Here is a 21040-nt window from a genome sequence, read left to right on the forward strand (position 1 = left end):
TCTTTATACTTGAGCACTGACAATACATCCTTCCCTGAGCTTATTCTTTGTGCGAGGGAGATGCACACATTTGATTCCTTCTATGGTCACTCTCAGGATCAGGAACAATGTATGCTGGGTACCTGGGGTTATCCAGTTTCACAGGAGGCATTCAGTTCAATGAAAAACCAACATTATTAATATTATTCTTAATATCAAACAATAAACCCAACAAAAAATATCACCTCATAAACCTACCTGATATTCTATGGCATTGACCAATTTAAATTACTTATAAAATAAACACTAAACTTAAATACCAGAGATTAAATATCCAATGCCTTGCCTCCTAGTTTATATTCTGAAGTATTTTCACAGTAGTGAATAAGTATAGTGTTTGCCTAACCTCTAAGAGGAAGACCTGGAAAGAGAAGCAAGAAAAGGAAGAGGAAGAAGAGGCAGAGAAATAGGAATGGCTCCTTGAGAGACTTTAAGAGGTCCTAGTAAGAATATCATAGGTTTCTAGAACTATACAGATACCAGGCATTACTTTTAATCTACTTCACTTTTCTAAAAATCAATTTTTAGCTAAATGAAAAATGTGAAGAGACCAACTTTCAGTGAATCCAAGGCAATTATTTGAGTTTGATCTCACTGAATTACAGATGCCGTGGAAGCATGCATTTTTTTAAGAATGACAAAGCTGCAAAAAAAATTTCTGAAGGAACTACTAAAATACTTCCATCTCCAAAGCCATTCCCTTCTACCTCAGAGGATTTTTTTCTCATTCACTCCTATTTCTTTGAAGCAAAAACCAGAAGTAGTAAATTTGATGAAATTCAGCAAATGACAGTCTGAAAAGTGTAAATGGGCGGGAGAGTCTGAGATTTAAAGTTTGAGCAAATTGTCTTGCCTGTGGACAGAGCTCCCAAATAGATAATCAAGAGAAATATTTCAGGGACACCAGGAGCCATGAACGTAAATCAGCAAACTGGATAATTCTTTGCAGATTAGAAACATCTCCTTGAGTCACAGTTGAAAGCAAAGGGATGATGGCAGGCCTGGCTCTTGGTTACAAAGTCATCTCATGTTTCCTCTTGCCTGAGCAACTGTGGAACGTGACATGCACATGTGCAACCCAACCCACAATCACCAGCCTAAGGCAAATTCAGCTCCAAGCTCCCTGGAGAGAACATTTATCATGTACACACTAACCAACTGAGAGCCCACATCCACCCTCACCCTGCCTCTAACACTCTGGGCCAATATTCCCCTGCCCCAGCACCAGGTACCAGACAACTCAGGACAGCCCAACACCAGAGTCTGCCAAAATCATTCATACTATCCCATCCTATGCCTGCTTACCCTGCATTGCCCAATTCTTCCTCGGAAACCACAACAGAGGCTCTTTCCCACCTTTTCCTCCCACGCCTCTCCTGACAGCCCTAGTGCTTCCCTGGGTGGCCCTGCATGGCCTGGTGTGATGGTTAATTTTATTTATCAACTTGGCTGAGAGACAGTGCCCAGATATGTGTCAAACAATATTCAAGATGGAATTCTGACTAAAATAAACAGGCATGTCCCTTCCTCTTGAGAACTGTAAGGGACAAACTGTCTTTTTAAAGGCAAGTGTCTTCTGACCTATAAGTCTCAACACACCCGAATAATCATAAAACTGACATTTTAAAAGTCAGGCAGAAGAATTACTCGCTTTCATTAGGAAAGGCGAAGCTAGTGAAAGGTTTTAAGCAGGGGAGAAACATGTTGGGAGCTATTCTACAAAGTTTAATTTAACATCATTATGTAGAATCTACTACTACTGAGATGGACTCTGCTTACTCTCTTCTCCCCCTCCTGCCTTTAACCCTCTGCTTCCTGATTCAATCTGCTAACTTACTACTCACCTTTCAGACATCTGTAATTGCACAGGGCTTATCTGGAGTCTAGGAAATAGATAGGGGGCCTCAACCAGATATGGAGAAAGCCCCAGACTAGTTCATGCCTGGAGAAGTTCTTTGCTTTCTCTATCATAAAGCATATAAAAACTTAAAACAAACTGTTTTATTTTTTAATTGATAAGCATAATAATTAAGTAGGTTCTTATTTGAAAGCCTGTATTTTCACATATATAAACACTATTTATAGTACCATCCACATTTTCAGTAGGCTGCTGTGTGGAGTAGGTGACCAGCAGTCCTGAGTGGAAACACAGAATTTCTGCAGATGATGAGGTAAACCTCAGAGCAAAATCTAACTAGTCACATAGATTCTGTAAAAGCATTAAAAAAAACTCTGCAGGTATTATATCTCCAAATTATAAAGCAACAGGGCACAGAAGCAATGTGCTGGGCTGTAAGATCTACACCCTATCATTTGGTTTCCTAGACTCCAGATAAGCCCTGTGTAATTACAGATGCTTGAAAGGTGAGTAGGAAGTTCGTGGATCATGGCCTAGAGACACAGACCACAGAAGCCAGGGACCCTGTTCTATACATTCACAGAGGAACAGGTGGTCACCAGCAAGCCACATTTCTTTACCGCTTTCATTTACCTCTTTCTTACCTTTTAAGAGCATTTGAAGGATGCTTTGGGACAGTAGTCATGAAATGAAAGAATGAATTTAATGTGTAAATTAATCATGAGAGCCATCTCTCCTTAAATGAATCTTTTCTAGATCAAAATAAAATAAATCTAAATACTAAAGTAAAAGTGCACGATTGGCATGGATGAGATGCTCAATGTCATCGGTCATTAGAGAAATACAAATTTGAAACACAGTTAAGATACCACTTACCCACTAGTACAGCTAGAATCAAAAGACAGTAACAAGTATTGCTGAGGATGTGGAGAAATTTGAACCCTCATACACTGTTGATGAAAATGTAAAATGGTGTAGTCACTTGGGAAAACAGTTTGGCAGTTCATCAGAAAGTAAAATTTGGAGTGACCATATGACCCAGCAATTCCACTCCTAGGTATACATCCAAAGAAATGAAAACATATGTCTATGCAAAAACTTGCAGGCAAATGCTCATAGCAGCACTACTCATAGCCAAAGAGTGGAAACAACCCAAATGCCCATCAACTGACAATGAGATAAACAAAATGTGGTACAACCATATGGTGGAATATTATTCAGCCACAAACAGAAAGTACTGATACAACCTGCAACATAGATGAACTTTCGAAACATTATGCTGAGTAAAAGAAGCCTGACACAAAAGAATATTTATTGCATGATTCCATTAATATGAAATATCCATAAGCAAATCAATAGAGACAGAAAGTAGATTAGTAGTTGCTAAGGGGTAGGGAAAGGAAGATTAGAGAATGACTGCTTATGGATATGGGTTTCTTTTTTTCTGGGGTGATGAAAAAGTTCTGAAATTAGATGGTGCTTATGGTTGCCTAACTTCTGAATATAATAAAACCATGAACTGTACACTGTAAAAAAAAATGCATAATTTACCACACTGTGCCAATTTTATTCTAAACCCCAGGACCTAGGAGCTAGTGACAGGTCCAAGAGACATCTAGAAAGCTACCGAAGCCATGTGGAAAGGTGACCGCATTTTGAATAGAAAGACAAGTGTCAAGGTCTAAGCCTATGGTGATGGCCAGGTTTAGGGGTGAAGATGAAAGAGGCACAGAGGAGCAAGATGAGAGGTCAAAGGAGAGAACAAAGAACCGTGAAAGTAGAGTGCCATGGAGGCAAGAGAGGGAAGCTTTGAGGAAAAGGCAATAACAGCATAAAATGCTACTATTAAAGACAAATCATGGTAAGTAGAAAATACAAACTAAGATGGTAGAAATAAATCTAAATATACCACTAAATAAAATAAATGTCATTAGACTAAACCCACTTATTAAAGGAACAGAGATTCTCGGGTTGCGATAAATGCAAAGCACACATATGCTGCATAAACACATTTAAAGTCTAAAGCTTTAAAGACATTGAAAAACTGAAAGTAAAAGAAATATATATGTATAAATATAAATATATATTTATGTATATATATACATATATATTATCTAAAGAAAATAAGGAGAAATACTATTAGACAAAATAGATTTTAAGGCCAAAGTAATAAGGGATAAAGAGGATCATTTTTTAATAATAAAGAATATCTTCACCAGTAAGGTAAAGTATCCCAAATCTGAGAGCATATAACCAGGTATTCTCAACATTTACAAAGCAGAACTTGACTAATTACAAGAAGAAACTGACAAATCCACAACTACAGAGAATGAATTATCACTAGAACTCAGGAACTAAGAGACCAAGCAGATAAAAAAGAATGGTAAGGATGTAAAAATATGAATGACATAATTGGACATTTCTTACCTATTGAACATTTATAGAACTCTGCTCCCAACAATTAAAGAATCACATTTTTTTACAACGACTGAACATATCTTAGCCCACAAAGCAAGTCTCCACAAGTACCAAAGAATCAAAATCATGCAGAACAAGAATAAGATGCTTTCTAAATTACATTCAGTGAACTAAAAGGAGTTCTAGGATTTAAAATATGGCAGGAAAAGAAAAATGTCAATAGCTCACAGATATAGAGAACAGATTTGTGGTTGCCAAGGGGAAGGGGGTGGGGGAGGGAAGGATTGGGAGTTTGGGATTAGCAGATGCGAACTATTATATATAGAATGGATAAACAACAAGGTCCTACTGTATAGCACAGGGAACTATATTCAGTATCCTGTGATAAACCATAATGGAAAAGAATATGAAAAAGAATATATATATGTATAACTGAGTCACTTTGTTGTACAGCAGAAATTAAATAGAACATTGTAAATCAACTATACTTCAATAAAATTTTAAAAAAGAAAAAATAAAAATTTAAATGGAATGTGTGGAAGATAAAATTGAAGAAATCTCTCAGCAAGTAGAGCAAAAAGGCAAAGAAGTAGAAAATGGGAGGGAAAAGCTAAGAATATTAGAGCATCAGTCTAGTAGTCCCAACATTCTCAAAATAAGGATTCCAAAAAGAGAGAACAGAAGTTAAAAAAAAAGACCAAGTCAGACTGAAGCCCTGTGAACTCAAAAGCCAGACATGCCAAGGTCTGTCAGAGCCAGGATGCCTGCTGACACCTGCTGTGTTTCCAATCTGAAATAGAATGCCCAGGGGAAGCCAGCTCAGATGCTTATCCGTGCTTCACTTGTCATGACCACAGGGTGGAGAAGTTGCTGCTCTCTCCTCTTTGCCCAACTACAGAAGCCCATTTGCCTGATCATATTCCTCCTGGACGTCCAGTGTCTGGCCCACACGAGGACCTCATTAGATGCCTTGACTCTGGTGAGCCCCATTTTTCTAGGACACACTCATGACCTGACCTCTCTCACCTCCCCACAAGGGGCTCTTAAAACTGTCAAGGAAATAAACCTAGATAGTGACCCAAAGACTCTATTCAGTTTATTTTCTCCTAGATATATTATTCTTTCATTGCAATGCTAGGTTTGCGCTTATTTTGAGGTTTTATGCATACAAGTAATAGAACTCCAAAGAAAAGCAGGGACTCAGTTAACACATTTGTCAGAATAGTGGTTGCTCTGGGAAGGAGAAGAAGATGTGACAGGGTAGGAAACAGGGGGTTTATCGTATGACAAAAGTGTTCTACTTTGTTGGAAAGTAATGGCATATACACAGGTGTTTGATTGTTGTTTAACTTGAACATATAGATTTTACATATTCTTATGGTTTATATGAGATTTAAACATGTTTTATAAAGTATGACCAGGTAGAGTTCGCCCTAGTAATATATTCTAGCATCAGAAAATCGAATGCTGCCACCAAATGAGGATGATGAGGAAGTCACCATTTTTGCAAGTGGGGGCCACAGCCTTCAAGAGAGCATGTTTGTTGGCCTGGTAGAGAACAATGCCAGCATTCAAAGAATTCAAAGTAAGTTTTAGTGGATCTGGTAGATTCTATCATTGCCCCCAAATATTCACTGCATGTCTCTATGAGAGGATGATACTTCCACTCCATTGCTGTCAGGCTTTGGTAATGGAATTCAAGTGTAAGTGACATGTGTCACTCCTGAATGGAATCTTCAGAGCATTCCATGGCTCTGCTGTCCACAAGGCCAAATACCCCAGGACAGGGACTACTCATCCAGTCTGGGTCCCAGAATTGCCATTGACCAGCAACAGACAATAATGAGAAAAAGAAATTAAATGTAAGCTGAGTTGCCAGGGGTTGCTTGTTAGACTAAGCTACAGTAAACTACTCTTCAGAGAACTCTGCAGTAGGAAAGGAGAAAACAGAAGTCTCAGGCTACAGAATGTGAGGAAAGGACTTGGTTACTCTATGCCTGGGTATGTTGAGAGACACAGATGAATACTAGAGGAAGGAATAAAAATCCAAATAGGAGAGGAGAATGACAGACAGTGCAAAGTGCCATGGCAGTGGAAAAGGATAAGATCAAGGAACAGGGCAGAGGGTGGGCCTCGGAGATGGGGGGTACAGGCTCTCTCAGAGACCGTAACAAAGAAAGAATTAGTGAAAGGTGGATTGAAAGGAGGAAATTTGAGCAAGCACAAGGAAGACAGTCTCAACTTTTAGAGAAGGTTATTGGTGAGGCAAGTTATTGGTGAGGCAAGCTGCTGGGAGGGAGATGTGGACAAGCGGTAAACAGAGCACTTGAACGAGGCTGGTTTTGGAAAGCCAACATGCCGTCAACATGCAATGTTGACACTTCGCTCCCTGATTCTCCATCAGGTGAAATGTTGACCCAGCCATCTGCTAATAACCACAAAAGTTACATATAATTGCTATTAGTTGTATACTTACACTCCAAAACTTAAGAGATCTTTTGCCTTCATACTAGCCTGTATCTGTATAAAGTATAACTGGCCTTAGGACCATTTTCTTTATCAGCATTTTAAGGAATGATTACAACAAGCTACAATATATTTTAAGAACACTGAAAGGAAAATATTTATGAATATTATACAGTAATTTGCCAAAATTATTAAAAGTGAGTGTTAATAATTATTTTATATGGTACACTGTGTTTTTCGATATATTTAAGTCCCTGAATATTCACAAATTAAATGTTAAAATACTTCCTGACATGTGATTGAATGGGCAAATTAAAGGAAATAAATGATTTGGAAATGGGTATAATACAAACTAAATTGGAATACAAGATTTACTTGATTTTTTTCTCAATTATGCTAAATTACTCAACTGAATTACTCAAATATTTGGTTTCAGATTCATTCAAGCTTACAATTACTACATTTATAAAATTATTATATTTCTTTATGCAAGTCATTTTGCATTCGATTTCCTTAGATTTCATCTAGAAATCTAATAGTGCAATGTAATCGGTGCTAAATTAATAAAAGAAAATTTGATTCTATAATCACCCTGGTAAAGAGAGGTTCTAAGCCATTTGGAGCAGTGGTTGGACGAACTCTTCTTCTCCATGTTTCAGGTCTATTTTCCCTTGTGATTTTTCCATTAGGGGGAGGAAGTGGAGGAGGAATAGGCATCATGTAATGGTTAATCTTTGGAAATCGATATCGATTCATTCCCTGTGAATTGTCCATGGAGTTCCTGAACTTCATCATTGCCTTCTTGCCCTGTAATCACATTTCATGACATAAGAACAAGTGAAGTAGAAGTGGTGACCCAACATAACCCAAAATTAAAGACAAGACTGTATGATTGACATTGTGTGCAAACACAACTGATATCAATAGACAAACTTAAAACACTTCAATCTGTTGAAAAATGGATTTTGTAGTACCCATAGCAAATTAAATTTTCATGGATTTCTAACCTTATTTAAGTATATTTTTTAAACCAAACATACAGTGATGGCATTTTTATAGTATTTTGGGGATTTTCCCTCAACAATCCATTAAATCTATGGGGACCCAGTACAATTAAACAATTTAAAATCAAGAAGTTCGAAGTGTTATACTTTGAGATAGGATTGGATAGTTCACTTAACGATAGGGTATTTGCACATTTTTTACACTGATTTCACCCACCCAGGTGTTATAACATTCCTTGGTAATATGGTTTCAAGGAACCAAAACCCCAGACTCTGACCCAAAGTCTCTATTCAGCTTATTTTCTCCTAGAAATTCAACTTGTGGGAATAAATTTCACCCAGATAACTACACAAGTACACTTATGTAAATGTGTATAAGGATACACACAGACACACACATGCACACACACATATGTCTAAAAAATTTAGTTGATCAGTTTGGGATTGACATGCCCATGCTGCTATATTTAAAATAAAATGCCTTTCCATGAAAAAAAGAAAAGAAAAAGAAAAAAAAGTTTAGTTGAACCACCAAATCCATCAGTAGGAGGATATTTAACTAAATTTTGCTTTGTTCTGATAATAGATTCTCATCAGGCTTTAAAAAGAATAGTGTTAATCTATTTGTCCAGAGTCCTGACATAAAAAGGTCCATACAGTGTGATCTTACATTTCTTTTAAATAATTTATATATGGATTTTGATAAAATCAGGGATGACTGGAAGACTCGGAACACAGGGTTTCCTTTGTGGATTTGAATCATTGTGGGGTGGTGAGGGCATATAAGTTTAGTCAACATGTATTACCTTAATGATTAAAAGCACCTAATGTATAAACAAAAACTTTATGTTTCAGGTATATTTGAGCCTCTGAACTTTCACATATTGATAATTTTTGTATATCTGAGGTAGTTTCCCAAACTTTAAAGTATCTTTAATCATTTTTATCCATTTTTTACCAATTTATTTGGTATTGTTTTAAATTCATTTTCAGCCAATTTATTCTTTATTTTGAGATGCTTAAATTGTGAAAAGTTATTTTTACGAAAGGAACGTCATTCCCCAAACATTCTCATTGCTGAATAAACAAAAGCAGTTTAAAGAAAGGCATGTATACGTCATATTTTGATTGAAAACAACATTTATGTGAACAGAAAGGGATTTAAATAGATATTCACCAAGGGGTTTAGAATTGTTAGAATGCTTGACATTGCAGGTATTATTTATGCTCTCATTTTTCTTTTCTTACATTTTCCAATTTTTCTGTGATGGTGTGCATTGACATCGTAATAACAAATATAAATTAAAGAAGTGAAAACAAGATAATAAAACAATAAAATCAATGAATCCAAAACTTTTTAGGCCTGGGGTCTATCTTTTAATTTCTAAGTAGTTATCAATCAATGGCATACCTTATTTGGAAATGGTTTAGTAAATTTTAAAAATTAACCTTCTGCTCCTTACCTTGCTTTTTCTTAGCCCAAAGCATCTTGGACATCTTCCCATGCCAGTATAAATAATTTACCTTATTTTTTAATATACTTTAATATGCCATAACATTTTTAAACAATAAATTCTTAGGTGTCTTCCAAATGTTCACTATTGCAAATATTACAATACTAAATATTCCTGAATCTGTTTCTTTCCACATGCATGTGTGTTCCTAGGATAAATTTCAATATGCTAAAATGCTTGAGCATGTTCATTTAAAATGTTGATAGATATTCCCATATTGCCTTCAGAAATAGTTGTACCAATTTCTACTCCTATCAAGAGTGTATAAGAAACTCTCATTCTAAGGATAATCATTTTCAATCACACCATTAATTTTACTCAGTAGCATCTCAGCCAGTCTGTTTTGACCAAATTGCTTTTGCCTAAATCAAAGCTCCTCACCCCTGATACTTAGAAAATTCAACCTGCTTAAGTCTGTTGCACCTTCAAACAATTCCCCCATGCATATATTTTACTCTTTTAGTGGGTGCTTACTACATACTCCGCAATCATGCAGACTATTATTCTTTAGGAATTTCTTGTCTGATTTTATATTAAGTAATTTTCATCATCAATGCCATTGAAAGAATTGCATGTCCTTCCTGGCAGTATATTTTGCCTATGTACATCACAGTATAAGCTGCAAAAAGTTAGAGAATTTTGTCTGCTTTGATGGTTGATATACCACCAATGCCTAGAGCAGGACCTGGTCCATAGTAAGTGCCCAATAAATTCCACTGGATGAAAAATGTAAGTTTAGCTAGTTGAAATTAACATGGAATTGATCTCAATCTTGTCGGCATGTGTAAGCTACCATTAAGTGCAATCCCTCACTCACTCACACCCCAAAACTTGGAAATGGTAGACTAAAAGGCCCCGTGCAGATTTAATTAATAAATCTACCCAGTGGCTCAGAGCAGGTTTGGAAAATCACCTAAAAGAAAAATCGTTCGCTAGTCAGAAAAAATTAAATATTACCTGATTGACAGTGTTCACATATCTAACATAAAGATGGGTCCGATCGAGAAGAGTTAATAGATATAGGAACTTAGAAAAGAATAAAATCACCTTGGCAAATGTGGAAAGTGCCCATCTGAGTACTAACTAAGGGACAGGAAATCCATTGGGCTTTGAATATTTCCGGTCCTAAAGGCAAAGTTATCCCTGGAGGATATAGAGGGCTTTAGCCAAAGACCTTTGAGCTTTCTGGTACCTTTGCCAAGCCCATTCCTAAGAGGAGACAGATGCATCAAGCTAAGATGACCTGATGCCATTAACATTCCATTCTACCATATTCCCTCATTCTGATTCCATACTCACCAGGCAACCTTCTCATTGTGATCTGGCTTCCCATGTAGGTCTGCCTATAAGGGGAAAATGTACTGCTCCTACAAGCTTTGATTTAATTGTTATCTGATGAATTAATGGTCCCTAATTATGATTTGATTCCCTATTTTGATTTACTATAGTGAGGAAAAATGGGTTGTCATGTGTTATTTTAGTTAGCTTGAGACAATCTCTCGGGATCTGACTATTCCTGGACACTAGATTGAAATGGGAAATCTCTGGACATTTAAAGTGGAGACCAGATCCAAGAAAGTGTCAACCTAATTGGCTTATGACCCAATTAGTTCCCGCCTAGCTCTAAGCAGTCGTCCCAGACAAAATGCCACCACTTTTGGTTTAATTTCTCCTTCTTTCCAAGAAACTACTATTAAGTTAAGTAAGGTTTGTGAAAAATGCTTCACAAGGTGAAAAGCATATTAAATGGATTTAAATATTATTTATCATTTTAGGGTTATTTTTGTACTTTTAATGTGAAAAAACAACAATTTATCTGTCTGAATTAATTTCTTAGTGTCAAAGTCATCTGTCAGCTTTAGATAAAAATATCTTAATTTCATATGTCATATGTTTCCTAATAATTAATGGAGCTAAATTCACCCATTTGAGCATAATTACAATTGTACTCATAACACAGATTCTATCTTAAGCTGGCAAATGTTTCTTCTTGGTCTTAAAAATGCAAACAATACCTTCCCTAATTACTAAATGTCCCAATTATCCTTCCCTTTTAAGTAACTCATATTTTATGGCTACCATACCTCCTTCCTGTGCTCTATTAAAATAAATGAAAATTACCTGAGATACAACCTTGAAAAGGAAGCATAGTCAAGCTTCTGTGTGTGATTAATTCAGGATTTTTTTAAAGATGGACATTCTTTTCCTTCTATATCCAACCTTCTCCAGAGTCAAACTTGAAGCAATTTCATACACTGATGGTAAAGTAAGTCGGCATGCAAATGCAAACCTATTCTTGGAAAGTTTCATTTTCTAGGTTTCATGCATTTAAAATTTGGAAGCAGTCAAAACTTGGTCTATTCTGATAGAAGTCATATCTAGCTATAAAAAGTTCCTCTTTGTTTTTCACACAACCTTTCAAATTCATGAGAGATCATCTTAAATTATTACAAATCTATTCCTTACTCTTTTGCCCCAAAACACAGAAATTATAGGCCTTCCAATTAAAGTAAGAAATAATTAAACAGACATACATGGCAAGTGCTTAATAAGTGCACAGTATATATTTCACTAAATAGATTAATTGAATCTAGCATCTTAAAGACTGTGAAGAAAAAGCATTTACCCCAATGGGAAATGGAGCTTCATTTTCCAGCAATGAGGTTTTTGATCTGGACCCCGAAGTTACCTTTGGAGCAGTTCCTACTGCAGGATTACTGGGAAGAGGTTGTAATCGAATTGGAGGCTGCATATTTCCTGGGGCAGTGTATGGTCGAGGGGCTGTCTAGACAATTAGGGAAAAAAATTCCATTTAAATTAGTATCTTGACATGTTTCCAGGACCAATTAATAGCTCAACAAATTGCCTAGACTAATTAATGGTGCCTTTTTACTGAACAGATTAACCTTTAATTATGTCCTTCCATTATACATACTCTTATGACCCACCGTATTTGTTAAAACATATGGTGTGGAAGTCCTCTACACACCTAACTGCCGCAATTGTAGAGTATTTTGGATAAAGGAGGTGTTCTCTGTTAGGTTCCTGTATTTTATTCACACTGTGAACTCGCTTACAATACCTAACTGATGCTGTACATTGAATGACTTTGTTCAATTAAATGTTAAGTTGAATAATGTTCCTAATTTAGACATCTAAGGGCCTATGATTAAAATGAACTCATTCCTGTTTAAATGTTTTCAACATCAACTCTAGTACGAGTCCTTTAGGTCTTAAGATTGGTGCTGAAGTAAAAGCAGACAATACAATTCAAAAAGAGGGAAGACAAATACTTACTCCTAATGCATTACCATTTATTCAACCTCTTCCTTGAAATACCAGGAAAACAAAACTGAAAAATTGTAACTGGCAACTTTGGAAAACACTGTCAAAATGGAGATGTTTTCCAGGCTGGATAGTTTCCATTTGCCCCTCTTCTCTGTCTCCTCTGTTCTGCTCTGGCTGCTGGGAGTTATTTCTTTATGGACTACGTCAACTAACCTCAGGATTCCAGTTGGATTTGGCCAATGAAAGACACTGGCAGGAGATCAAAAGACAGGAGGGAAGGAGACTGGGGTCTTAAAGCTCCTGGAACCTTCCCAACCAAGGTTATGATGGGCCAGCTGGGTCCCTCCAACAAAGTCCACAGCTCCTATCAGGAAGTCCTCTCCCAGAAGCTGCCAGCTGGTTCTGGTATCCAAGTCCTCTCTTTCCCCCTAAGCCTATGTGGTGTGCTTTCCCATTGTATTCACCCCAGCATGCTTTACATCCCCAGCTGGTTTTCCTTAACCCCACCTGCATCTTTCTAAATAGTTTCTTTATTAAACCCTTCCTAATTACCCTATTTGTGTGAGCCATCTGTTTCCTGCTGAGACCCTGATGGATGCATTTTCTAATCAAGAATGTACTACAGAGAAAACCAAAAGTGCTGGTTCAGAGCATTAGATGTGTCTTTTGGAGCACTGACAGAACGTTGCAATAAAGATCAGCAATGTTTCAAAAATGGAAAAAACAAGATGTTTGGCCCAGTTGTTCTATTACAATAAAACAGTAGAAAACCTGTTAAGAATAATACATGCAAATTTGGGTAAGAGGGTATGAGAACAACAGTATATAAATGATTAATGAATAAGATTTGTTACATTGACTCATGGTGTAATGGTGACAACAAATATTCAACTCTGGAAAAGTGTTGTATAAATACATAAAAAATGGGGATAGGGCAACTCCCACCAACCAAAAGTTGGTCTTAGCGCCATCTTGACAAGCATGTTATATGTTGCCAAAACTCTGATTTTGTTAAGTTAACACTTATTGAATTCCAACTCTAGTCACTGTGAGATGAAAAAGTAATTTTTAACATCTAATGGCAACACGAGACAATTAGTTTCAAATGAACCACACAAATACTGCCAAAGAGACAATAACAACAAAATACCTGAAAACTAATAGAACTTAAAACTAAAAGTTATTTGGAATAAGCCAATGAGACTAGTAAAAATTAAAGTTTCACAAAAGTAATTACATTTTATCCAAATGAATGAGCAAAAGAAGAAAATGATAAGGAGAAAAGAGGAATGGTAAATTTGAACATCCAAGTAAGAAGAGCCAGTTGTGAGCCAGACATGGGAAGGGGAGCAAAGAGACTATTCCCCAATATCTGTTTTCCTTTCTTCATGTAATAGAATATTTATTAGGGAACATGCCTATCACAAATAAAGACTGTATTTCCCAGCGTCTCTTGAAACTCCATATAGATGTATGCCTCAGTTTGGCCAGTAAGATGTGAGCAGAAGTGCTATATGAAACTTCCAGATCATGCCCTTAGAAAGAAGAAATGTGTCTTCACTTTCCCCTTATCCCCTTCTCTCTGGCTGAAAGAGCCACACGGTGGTGTATATACCATCTTGGTATACGTGGATGAAGGCAACACACTAAGTTTGTCAGATCAATGACACAAAAGGAGTCTGAGCTTTTGATGCCTCATAGAGTAGAGATGGTGCAGGAGCTGAGACTCATGCGTGTGTGTTGAGGTGGGGAGCGCATCCTTACGTTAAAGTCGTTATTTTGGTCTCCGCATACAAACCTAGACAAGAAGCCAAGTGGACTGACTAAAGCAGCGTTTGGTTTAAAGAAAAAAGACATAAGCCTCTATGAGCCAAAAGGTGAAAGGTCTTAAAACCCACAAAGAGAAATCAGGCTAGAAGTTTTCTGAACAAAGGGATCAGATCATGCAAAAGAATTCTTTTGATCTCTGTAAAACAAATATGCCTTAAAACCCACTCCTGTCAAAAAATCCAACTGAACACAAAAACATTGAATGTAGGACTTGGAAAGCAGGTTACTCTAAACTAGAACATGATCTATTGGCTGCTGTGCGCTAGATGTTACTTCCCCACATTTGCATTCAGTTAGATGAATGTGGCAGTCAAATGTTTAACCGATTACATGTATCTCTAAAAACAAATCTGCGCCGTTCAACTAACAGCTGTGAACTACAAACTGTTGTAGTTCACCTCAGGAGCCACCTTAAATTTGCTATATTTTAAACTGTTCGTAATATATTTTCTTGGAATATATATGGCACTGTAGCTTAACATTTTCAAAACTGCACCTGAATGTGAATTGAAATTGACTACCTGGTGATTACTCAGCTTAGCTGAGCATTTCTAATTCTTAGAAGATCTCTGGGGGTGAATTTTCCAAGCATGTACAAAATTAGTTGAATAACTTCCACAGTTTTAATGGCATGGTGCAGCTAAAAGCCTACATGCTATTTTGAAAGTTTAGGTGCAATTGGTGACCAAGTGAAGTAACTATTCACCGTATGCTCTCCTTATTCACTCAAGAAAATTTAAAGAGAAAAATGGATGGCAATATCCCAAAAGGATTATTATCTTTATTCCAATGGCACCTGGAGGTCAGGAATCCAATTCGGAGGATATGTAACCAAGTTAGGAAAACAAAAAAGAAGGACTTGAATTTCTGTAACATGGGAACTGCAATTCCAAGATCACAATAGGTATCACCTATGAGGCAGCAGCACCGCAGGGGGTGATCAAGTGAAGAATCCTGGCTTACCAGATAGAAAGGCTGCTAAAGTGCTGGTGTCAGTGGTTCCTGTAATTTTTAAATTACTTTCTCACTCCTGCCACATTAACATCTCCTGGATGTATCATAAACTACTTATTGAGGCTGTTCAGCTGGAAAATTGAAAAGAAAGACTTTCAAGGGTTTTTCCTCCCTGAAACAGGTAGGAAGATAGAAAATGGCCCTTGTTTCTTTTGTTTCACCCAGGATAAGCTTTTGAGAGTCTAGTGAATTTGCCACCCAATAAAAGAATTATTTGTGTACATATACATTTAAATGAAGCCTGGAAATATGATAACAACAAAGGGAAGATGGTTGCTTTTCATAACTTGAGCTGTTCATGGAGAAATGTCAAAACATATTTACCTTTTGAAAATGTCAAAGCTTAACACTATATGTGATGAACCTACTTCAATAATCTGTGAAAGTGTTGCAATTCCTCTACAAATATTGTGGAATCCAAAAAAATGTTCATGCTAACAAGGAAATACATTAGGCCACACAAAGCCAGAATAAAGATGTCATCAAATCAATTCATTTAAAGCTGAAACCATCAACTGCCAGGAAGTATTTTGCAAGTCTTTTCCTGTATCTATATTGTTTCAAGCTACCTTATGTTCCTTCAAGCAAATACCACTCCTAGGTTATAAATGAATCGAAGTGGAATGAAATGTCAGTGTGCGATTTCTTTAAACATAATTTCTGTACATTTAATTATTTTTATCTTAGACTGTGTGCATATACTTTTGATAAAAGAAGCTCAGATGTAAGTATCTGGCCCGACACGTTGTGCAGTACCATTGAATTTGTATGCATAAAGAAGCTTTAAGATAAGGTAAGAGTAGAGGAAACAGCAAGAAAAAAATCCAGAGGTCAGAAAATATAGAACATGCATGGAACAACCAATGGTTCAGTTGTGCTGCATTGTAGGGTGCTAAAGGGTAATCGTGGGGAAAAGTATTAGGATAGCCAAATTGATGTCATGTGGCTTGGGGTCTTAAATGTCAGGTGCAAGAGTCTGGGCTTTTCTATAGGTGACACAGCGCCAGTGAAGGTATTTGGGCATGTAAGTAACATAAGTAATCTGCACTTTAAGAAAACTAATCCAGCAGTAACAAAATGGATTTGACAGGGGTGATACTGAATGAAGGCGGGACAACCAGTAAAGACAGAGTTGAATGGATACAAGATTATGTTTTCACTCAGTAGGATTCCCAAGATGATACAACCATGTACCCAGAGAGCGTTCTTTCTGAGAGTAATACAAAATCATGAATTAATTAGTTGGCATGGTGCAGGTCAGAGTGTTATTAACATGACTCACCAGTGTTACTGGACTGGAATGTCCTTCATCAACCAGAACACTATGGCCATGATTAGTCTTGGGGCCAACTGGGGGGCGGGGAGACAGGATTGGCATGTTATTTCCTATAGTCCATCCTGCGTGCTCTCCCTAGAATAAGAAAGTGATTTAACAAACCGAAGCATAATTAGTAATCTAGGTTACGTTAGTGCCTGCCGGATAAGAGGTGTTATATGACTAGAGAAGTTCTTTCTTATTCTTTTCAAAAGTACTCCCTCTGAGGACCATCATGATAATCAGGAGATGTTTCCACAGCTGTACTGGGGACTTGGGTGTGGTAGTGAAAGGCAGGAAATTGAGTATACTTTATCCAAAGAAATAGCTGTGCTCACAGTAACAGCTAGAGATGCAGTGTATCCTTAGTTTCAGCAATAATATTTATTAATCTGCTTTAAGCAGATCACTACAAGAAGCACAATGTTCCTCACTACTCTGATCAGTAGAGACTACCAGAAAGTATTATTTTTCTGCCTTAAAAAATTATTAAATAATGCCATAAGCAAAGGGTTATATATTACATATGGGGGACCTAAAATATAGGTCTTTCGCCAAGTATAGCTATAGGTGAAAATGTTATGAATAAAAATCGTACAGAGGAAATGAAGTGTCTATCAGGAATTTCTGCCAGTGCTAAAATGTGCCCATGTATCTGGTTAGTATGTCTGGCAATCTGGACGAGAGTGAATAGAACACTGTTTCAGGAACCATTCTCCAGTAACTATTTTTTCGATCAACATTTCGGCAGATAAATTATAGAATCTATCAGTCCTCAATATAGGACACTATTGGTAAAGTTGACTTAACCACAAATCTCTACACACCAACTTTTCTGATTTTGAAAAACTGACTTATTGTCTGTTATTTAACAACACTTTTGTAATAAGAGTATGTTTTGACTAAGATAAAATAGATTTGAGTCTATCAGGCAAGAGGGAAAATTACTGTTTCCTATGGCGAGTTATTCCACAGAAGCTTTACGAATATTCATCAGTTTGTGAAATGTGTCTTAAGCCCCACATTTGTAATACCCTGAAAATGAAGAACAACACGTGGGTTTGAATGGCTCTAGAAATTGAGTAAAACTGCCAACCTGAACTGAAACCTTTCAAGCATGCCTAATTGAATCTCTCATCTCTTGATTTAAATTTACACATCTTCTAAGTTGACTGCAAAGATGAACTATCAAATGCAAAGTAAAAAACAACAAATTTTAAAATGCCTTCACAAAATGTCTAAATCTTAAGCTTTTGTTTGCTAACGTAGATCTTTCCTACCATATATTTTCAAGGGTCACGTTCACATGAAAATGTACCATTGGATAATTCTTAAAATGCCCCATTTTCCATCCCATTGGGAATATCACCATCTATTTTTACCTTTTATGACAAACAAATCTTTTGGCCTCTATCACAAATCAATCAAGAAAATACAAAAGCAAAATTTCAAACTTGAGAAGAACGGTTTCAAGTTTTTCTTACAATGACTTGTGCCTTATACAGTTTCTCTTGCACACCAGCTCCTATTTTGTCATGATCTTCTGTAATAATAGTGGCCAAGATTTAAGCCTGGTGGAACGATCATTTGACCTCAGTTATGAGTTACCCCAAAATAAAGTGCCCCCAAGCCACTTCAATAATAATACCATTGGCCTTCAAAATCATGAAATAATATTATGAAGTAAAAGAGTTATGTAGCTCCTTACCTTAAATCTCTGAATTCGCTCCTTCCTAGCTAATGTCTCCAGTTTCTTTTTAATTTCAAGCTGATGGTAACGCTAAGCACACAGGAAAGAGTGGAGGAAAGAATCATATCAATTGTAGCAAAGAAATTTTTAGAGGAAAATAATCCCACTATCTAACTGTATTCTCATTTACCCCTCTTGTCATTGAGATGGAGAAGAATCACCTGCATAAGTGTGCAAGTGGGAATACAAATTGGTACAACTCTTTGGAAAGCCAATTCCTAACATACATTAAGCAGTTAAAAGTGTTCCTACTCTGTAACCCATAACTTTCATTTCTAAACTTAAGGAGAAGTCTGAATAATAAAAAAAAATTGTTTTATGCACAAATATGTTGTCTGAAAGGTTGTTTTTTTTTTCCTTCAAAGCAAAAATTCAGGAGCAACATAAACTTTAAAGAGAATGGTTTAAGTTTTTGTTGCATCCATATAATGGAATAGAATATAATTATTAAAATAAGGTTCCTAAAGATTTTGGGGTTTTTTTTTTTTTAAAGCACTTTACTGAGGTATGATTGACATACAAAAAGTTGTACATATTTAATGTGTATAACTTGATGACTTTGGAGATAAGTATATACCTGTGAAACTCTCAACTACAATCTGTCATAAACATATCCATCACATCTAAAGGTTTCCTCCCACCTTCTTTATTATTATTAGTTTGTGATAAGAAAACTTAAGATCTATCCTCTTAGCAAATTTTTAAGTGTACGACACAATACTGTTAACTATAGGCAATAGATCTATATAGTAGATCTCTAGGGCTTATTCATCTTGCATAACGAAACTTTATCCCCGTTGAGTAATACCTCCTCATTTTCCTCTCCCCCAGGCCCTGGCAACCACCATTACACCCTCTACCTCTATGAGTTTGACTAGTTTCCATTCCTCATATAAGTTGGATGTGGAGAAAAGGGAAACCTTGTACATTGTTGTTGGGAATGTAAATTGGTGCATCCACTGTGGAAAACGGCATGGTGGTTCCTAAAAAAATCAAAATTAGAACTACCCTATGATCCATCAATTGCACTCCTGGGTATATATTCAAGAATTGAAATATTCAACAATCTCATGTTCATTGCAGCAGTTTTCACAATAGCCAACACATGGAAGCAAGCTAAAGGTCCACCGACGGATGAATGGATAAAGAAGATGTGGTACATATATACAATGGGATATTATTCAGCCTTTAGATTTTGTTTAAAAAATGGAAAATGCATGTAATGCTGATAAAAGTAGGATGCAGAACTGCACAGAAACACAATTTTATTGGTCAAGCTCACATTACGTGCGTATCTGTGTGCTGGCAAAGTGCTTCGTGTGCATCATCTCCTCTTGAACAATTCCAATTGCTAAGCAGTCTCATTTTACAAATGAAGAAACTGAAGCAGAGGGTCGTGAATTTGCCCCAGGTCATACATCTAGTCAGTGGTGGAACTGTAATTTGAATCTTGGTCTATCTGACACTAACTTCCTGTTTGGCTTTTTTTTTTTTTTCATAAAAACCCAGTAGTCATCTTATTGAACCATTCTGCAGCTTGAGACCCCCCTGGCTTCCAGGACACCACTCTATCAGGTTTTCCCACTGTTTGAAGGTTCTTATCTAGCCCATGTTGTTCTTCCCAATTTCCTGCAACGCACACACCACGAAGCTAGAAACCTCAGAGTGGCCCTGGGTGTCTTCTTCCCCGTTCCTCATCCAGGCAGTGTCGGTCTCTCTCCCTGTTCCAGATCCCTGTGGGCAGCGGCATTGCCCCAGTATGTCCACTACTGCTGTTAGCCCACACCCTCTGGCAACAGCTTCCTAGCTGACCTCCCACCTCCAATCTTTTCCAGCTCATTAATCCATCTTCCACATTTTTAGCAACATCATCTTTCTAAAACAGCTCTGCTCATTTATTTCACTCCGTGCTGAAAAATGTTTCATCGTTTCATCACCTACACTGCAAACCTAGCTGGGAATTGAAGGCCTCCAGAAACAGGGCCCCAACTTATTGGAGAGTGTCACTTCCTGCCAGTCTTTCAACCAACTCACAGTGTAGTCTGGCCTCAGTGAGCTTTCTTTCCATCCACAATGTCCCCTCACACCTCTGTAACTTCACACCTGCTGTCTTCACTCTCTGGAATGCCTTGCTTATCTTTTCATGTCAAGTTTCATTGAGTCCTCCAGGTTCAGTTCAAAAAGCAGGACCTCTGTTCAGCTTCCTCTGACTCTCACAGAGGCAAGTCATCATTCCCTTCTTTTCTGAGCTCAGTCTATTTGTTCCTGTCTTCTAGCATTTGATCACTTTCTACAGCATTTTTTAAAAAATTATATCTCACAGCTACATCACGTAGCCCCATACTGGTACATGGTAAGCTTGCAGTTAATGTTTATTGCATGAATGAATATGTGAATAGTAATACAACAACATTAGTAAACAGCATCAGCATAAACTAAATGTGAGACAAATGTAACAATTTAGAAATATTTTATTTTTAAATTATATTAATATATTATATATTATATAAAATTATATATTACACATTAACATTTATCTAAGCT

General features: G+C 36.8%; 1 protein-coding gene across 1 annotated transcript in view; it reads right to left on the reverse strand.

The window, feature by feature from the left end:
- Positions 1 to 21040, reverse strand: part of ERICH3 (glutamate rich 3) — a 113952-nt gene that overhangs the window by 54623 nt on the left and 38289 nt on the right. Inside the window, exons 4-7 of the mRNA XM_027114089.1 lie at positions 18455 to 18526; positions 16714 to 16842; positions 11926 to 12084; positions 7373 to 7588 (exon numbers count right to left, since the gene is read on the reverse strand). Coding sequence (XP_026969890.1) covers positions 7373 to 7588; positions 11926 to 12084; positions 16714 to 16842; positions 18455 to 18526 — 576 coding nt within the window. The remainder of the gene's footprint in view (positions 1 to 7372; positions 7589 to 11925; positions 12085 to 16713; positions 16843 to 18454; positions 18527 to 21040) is intronic.

Source organism: Aethalodelphis obliquidens, unplaced genomic scaffold (assembly GCF_003676395.1).
Source record: "Aethalodelphis obliquidens isolate GAN/ISIS:26980383/991018 unplaced genomic scaffold, ASM367639v1 scaffold13, whole genome shotgun sequence".
Taxonomy (NCBI): Eukaryota; Metazoa; Chordata; class Mammalia; order Artiodactyla; family Delphinidae; genus Aethalodelphis; species Aethalodelphis obliquidens.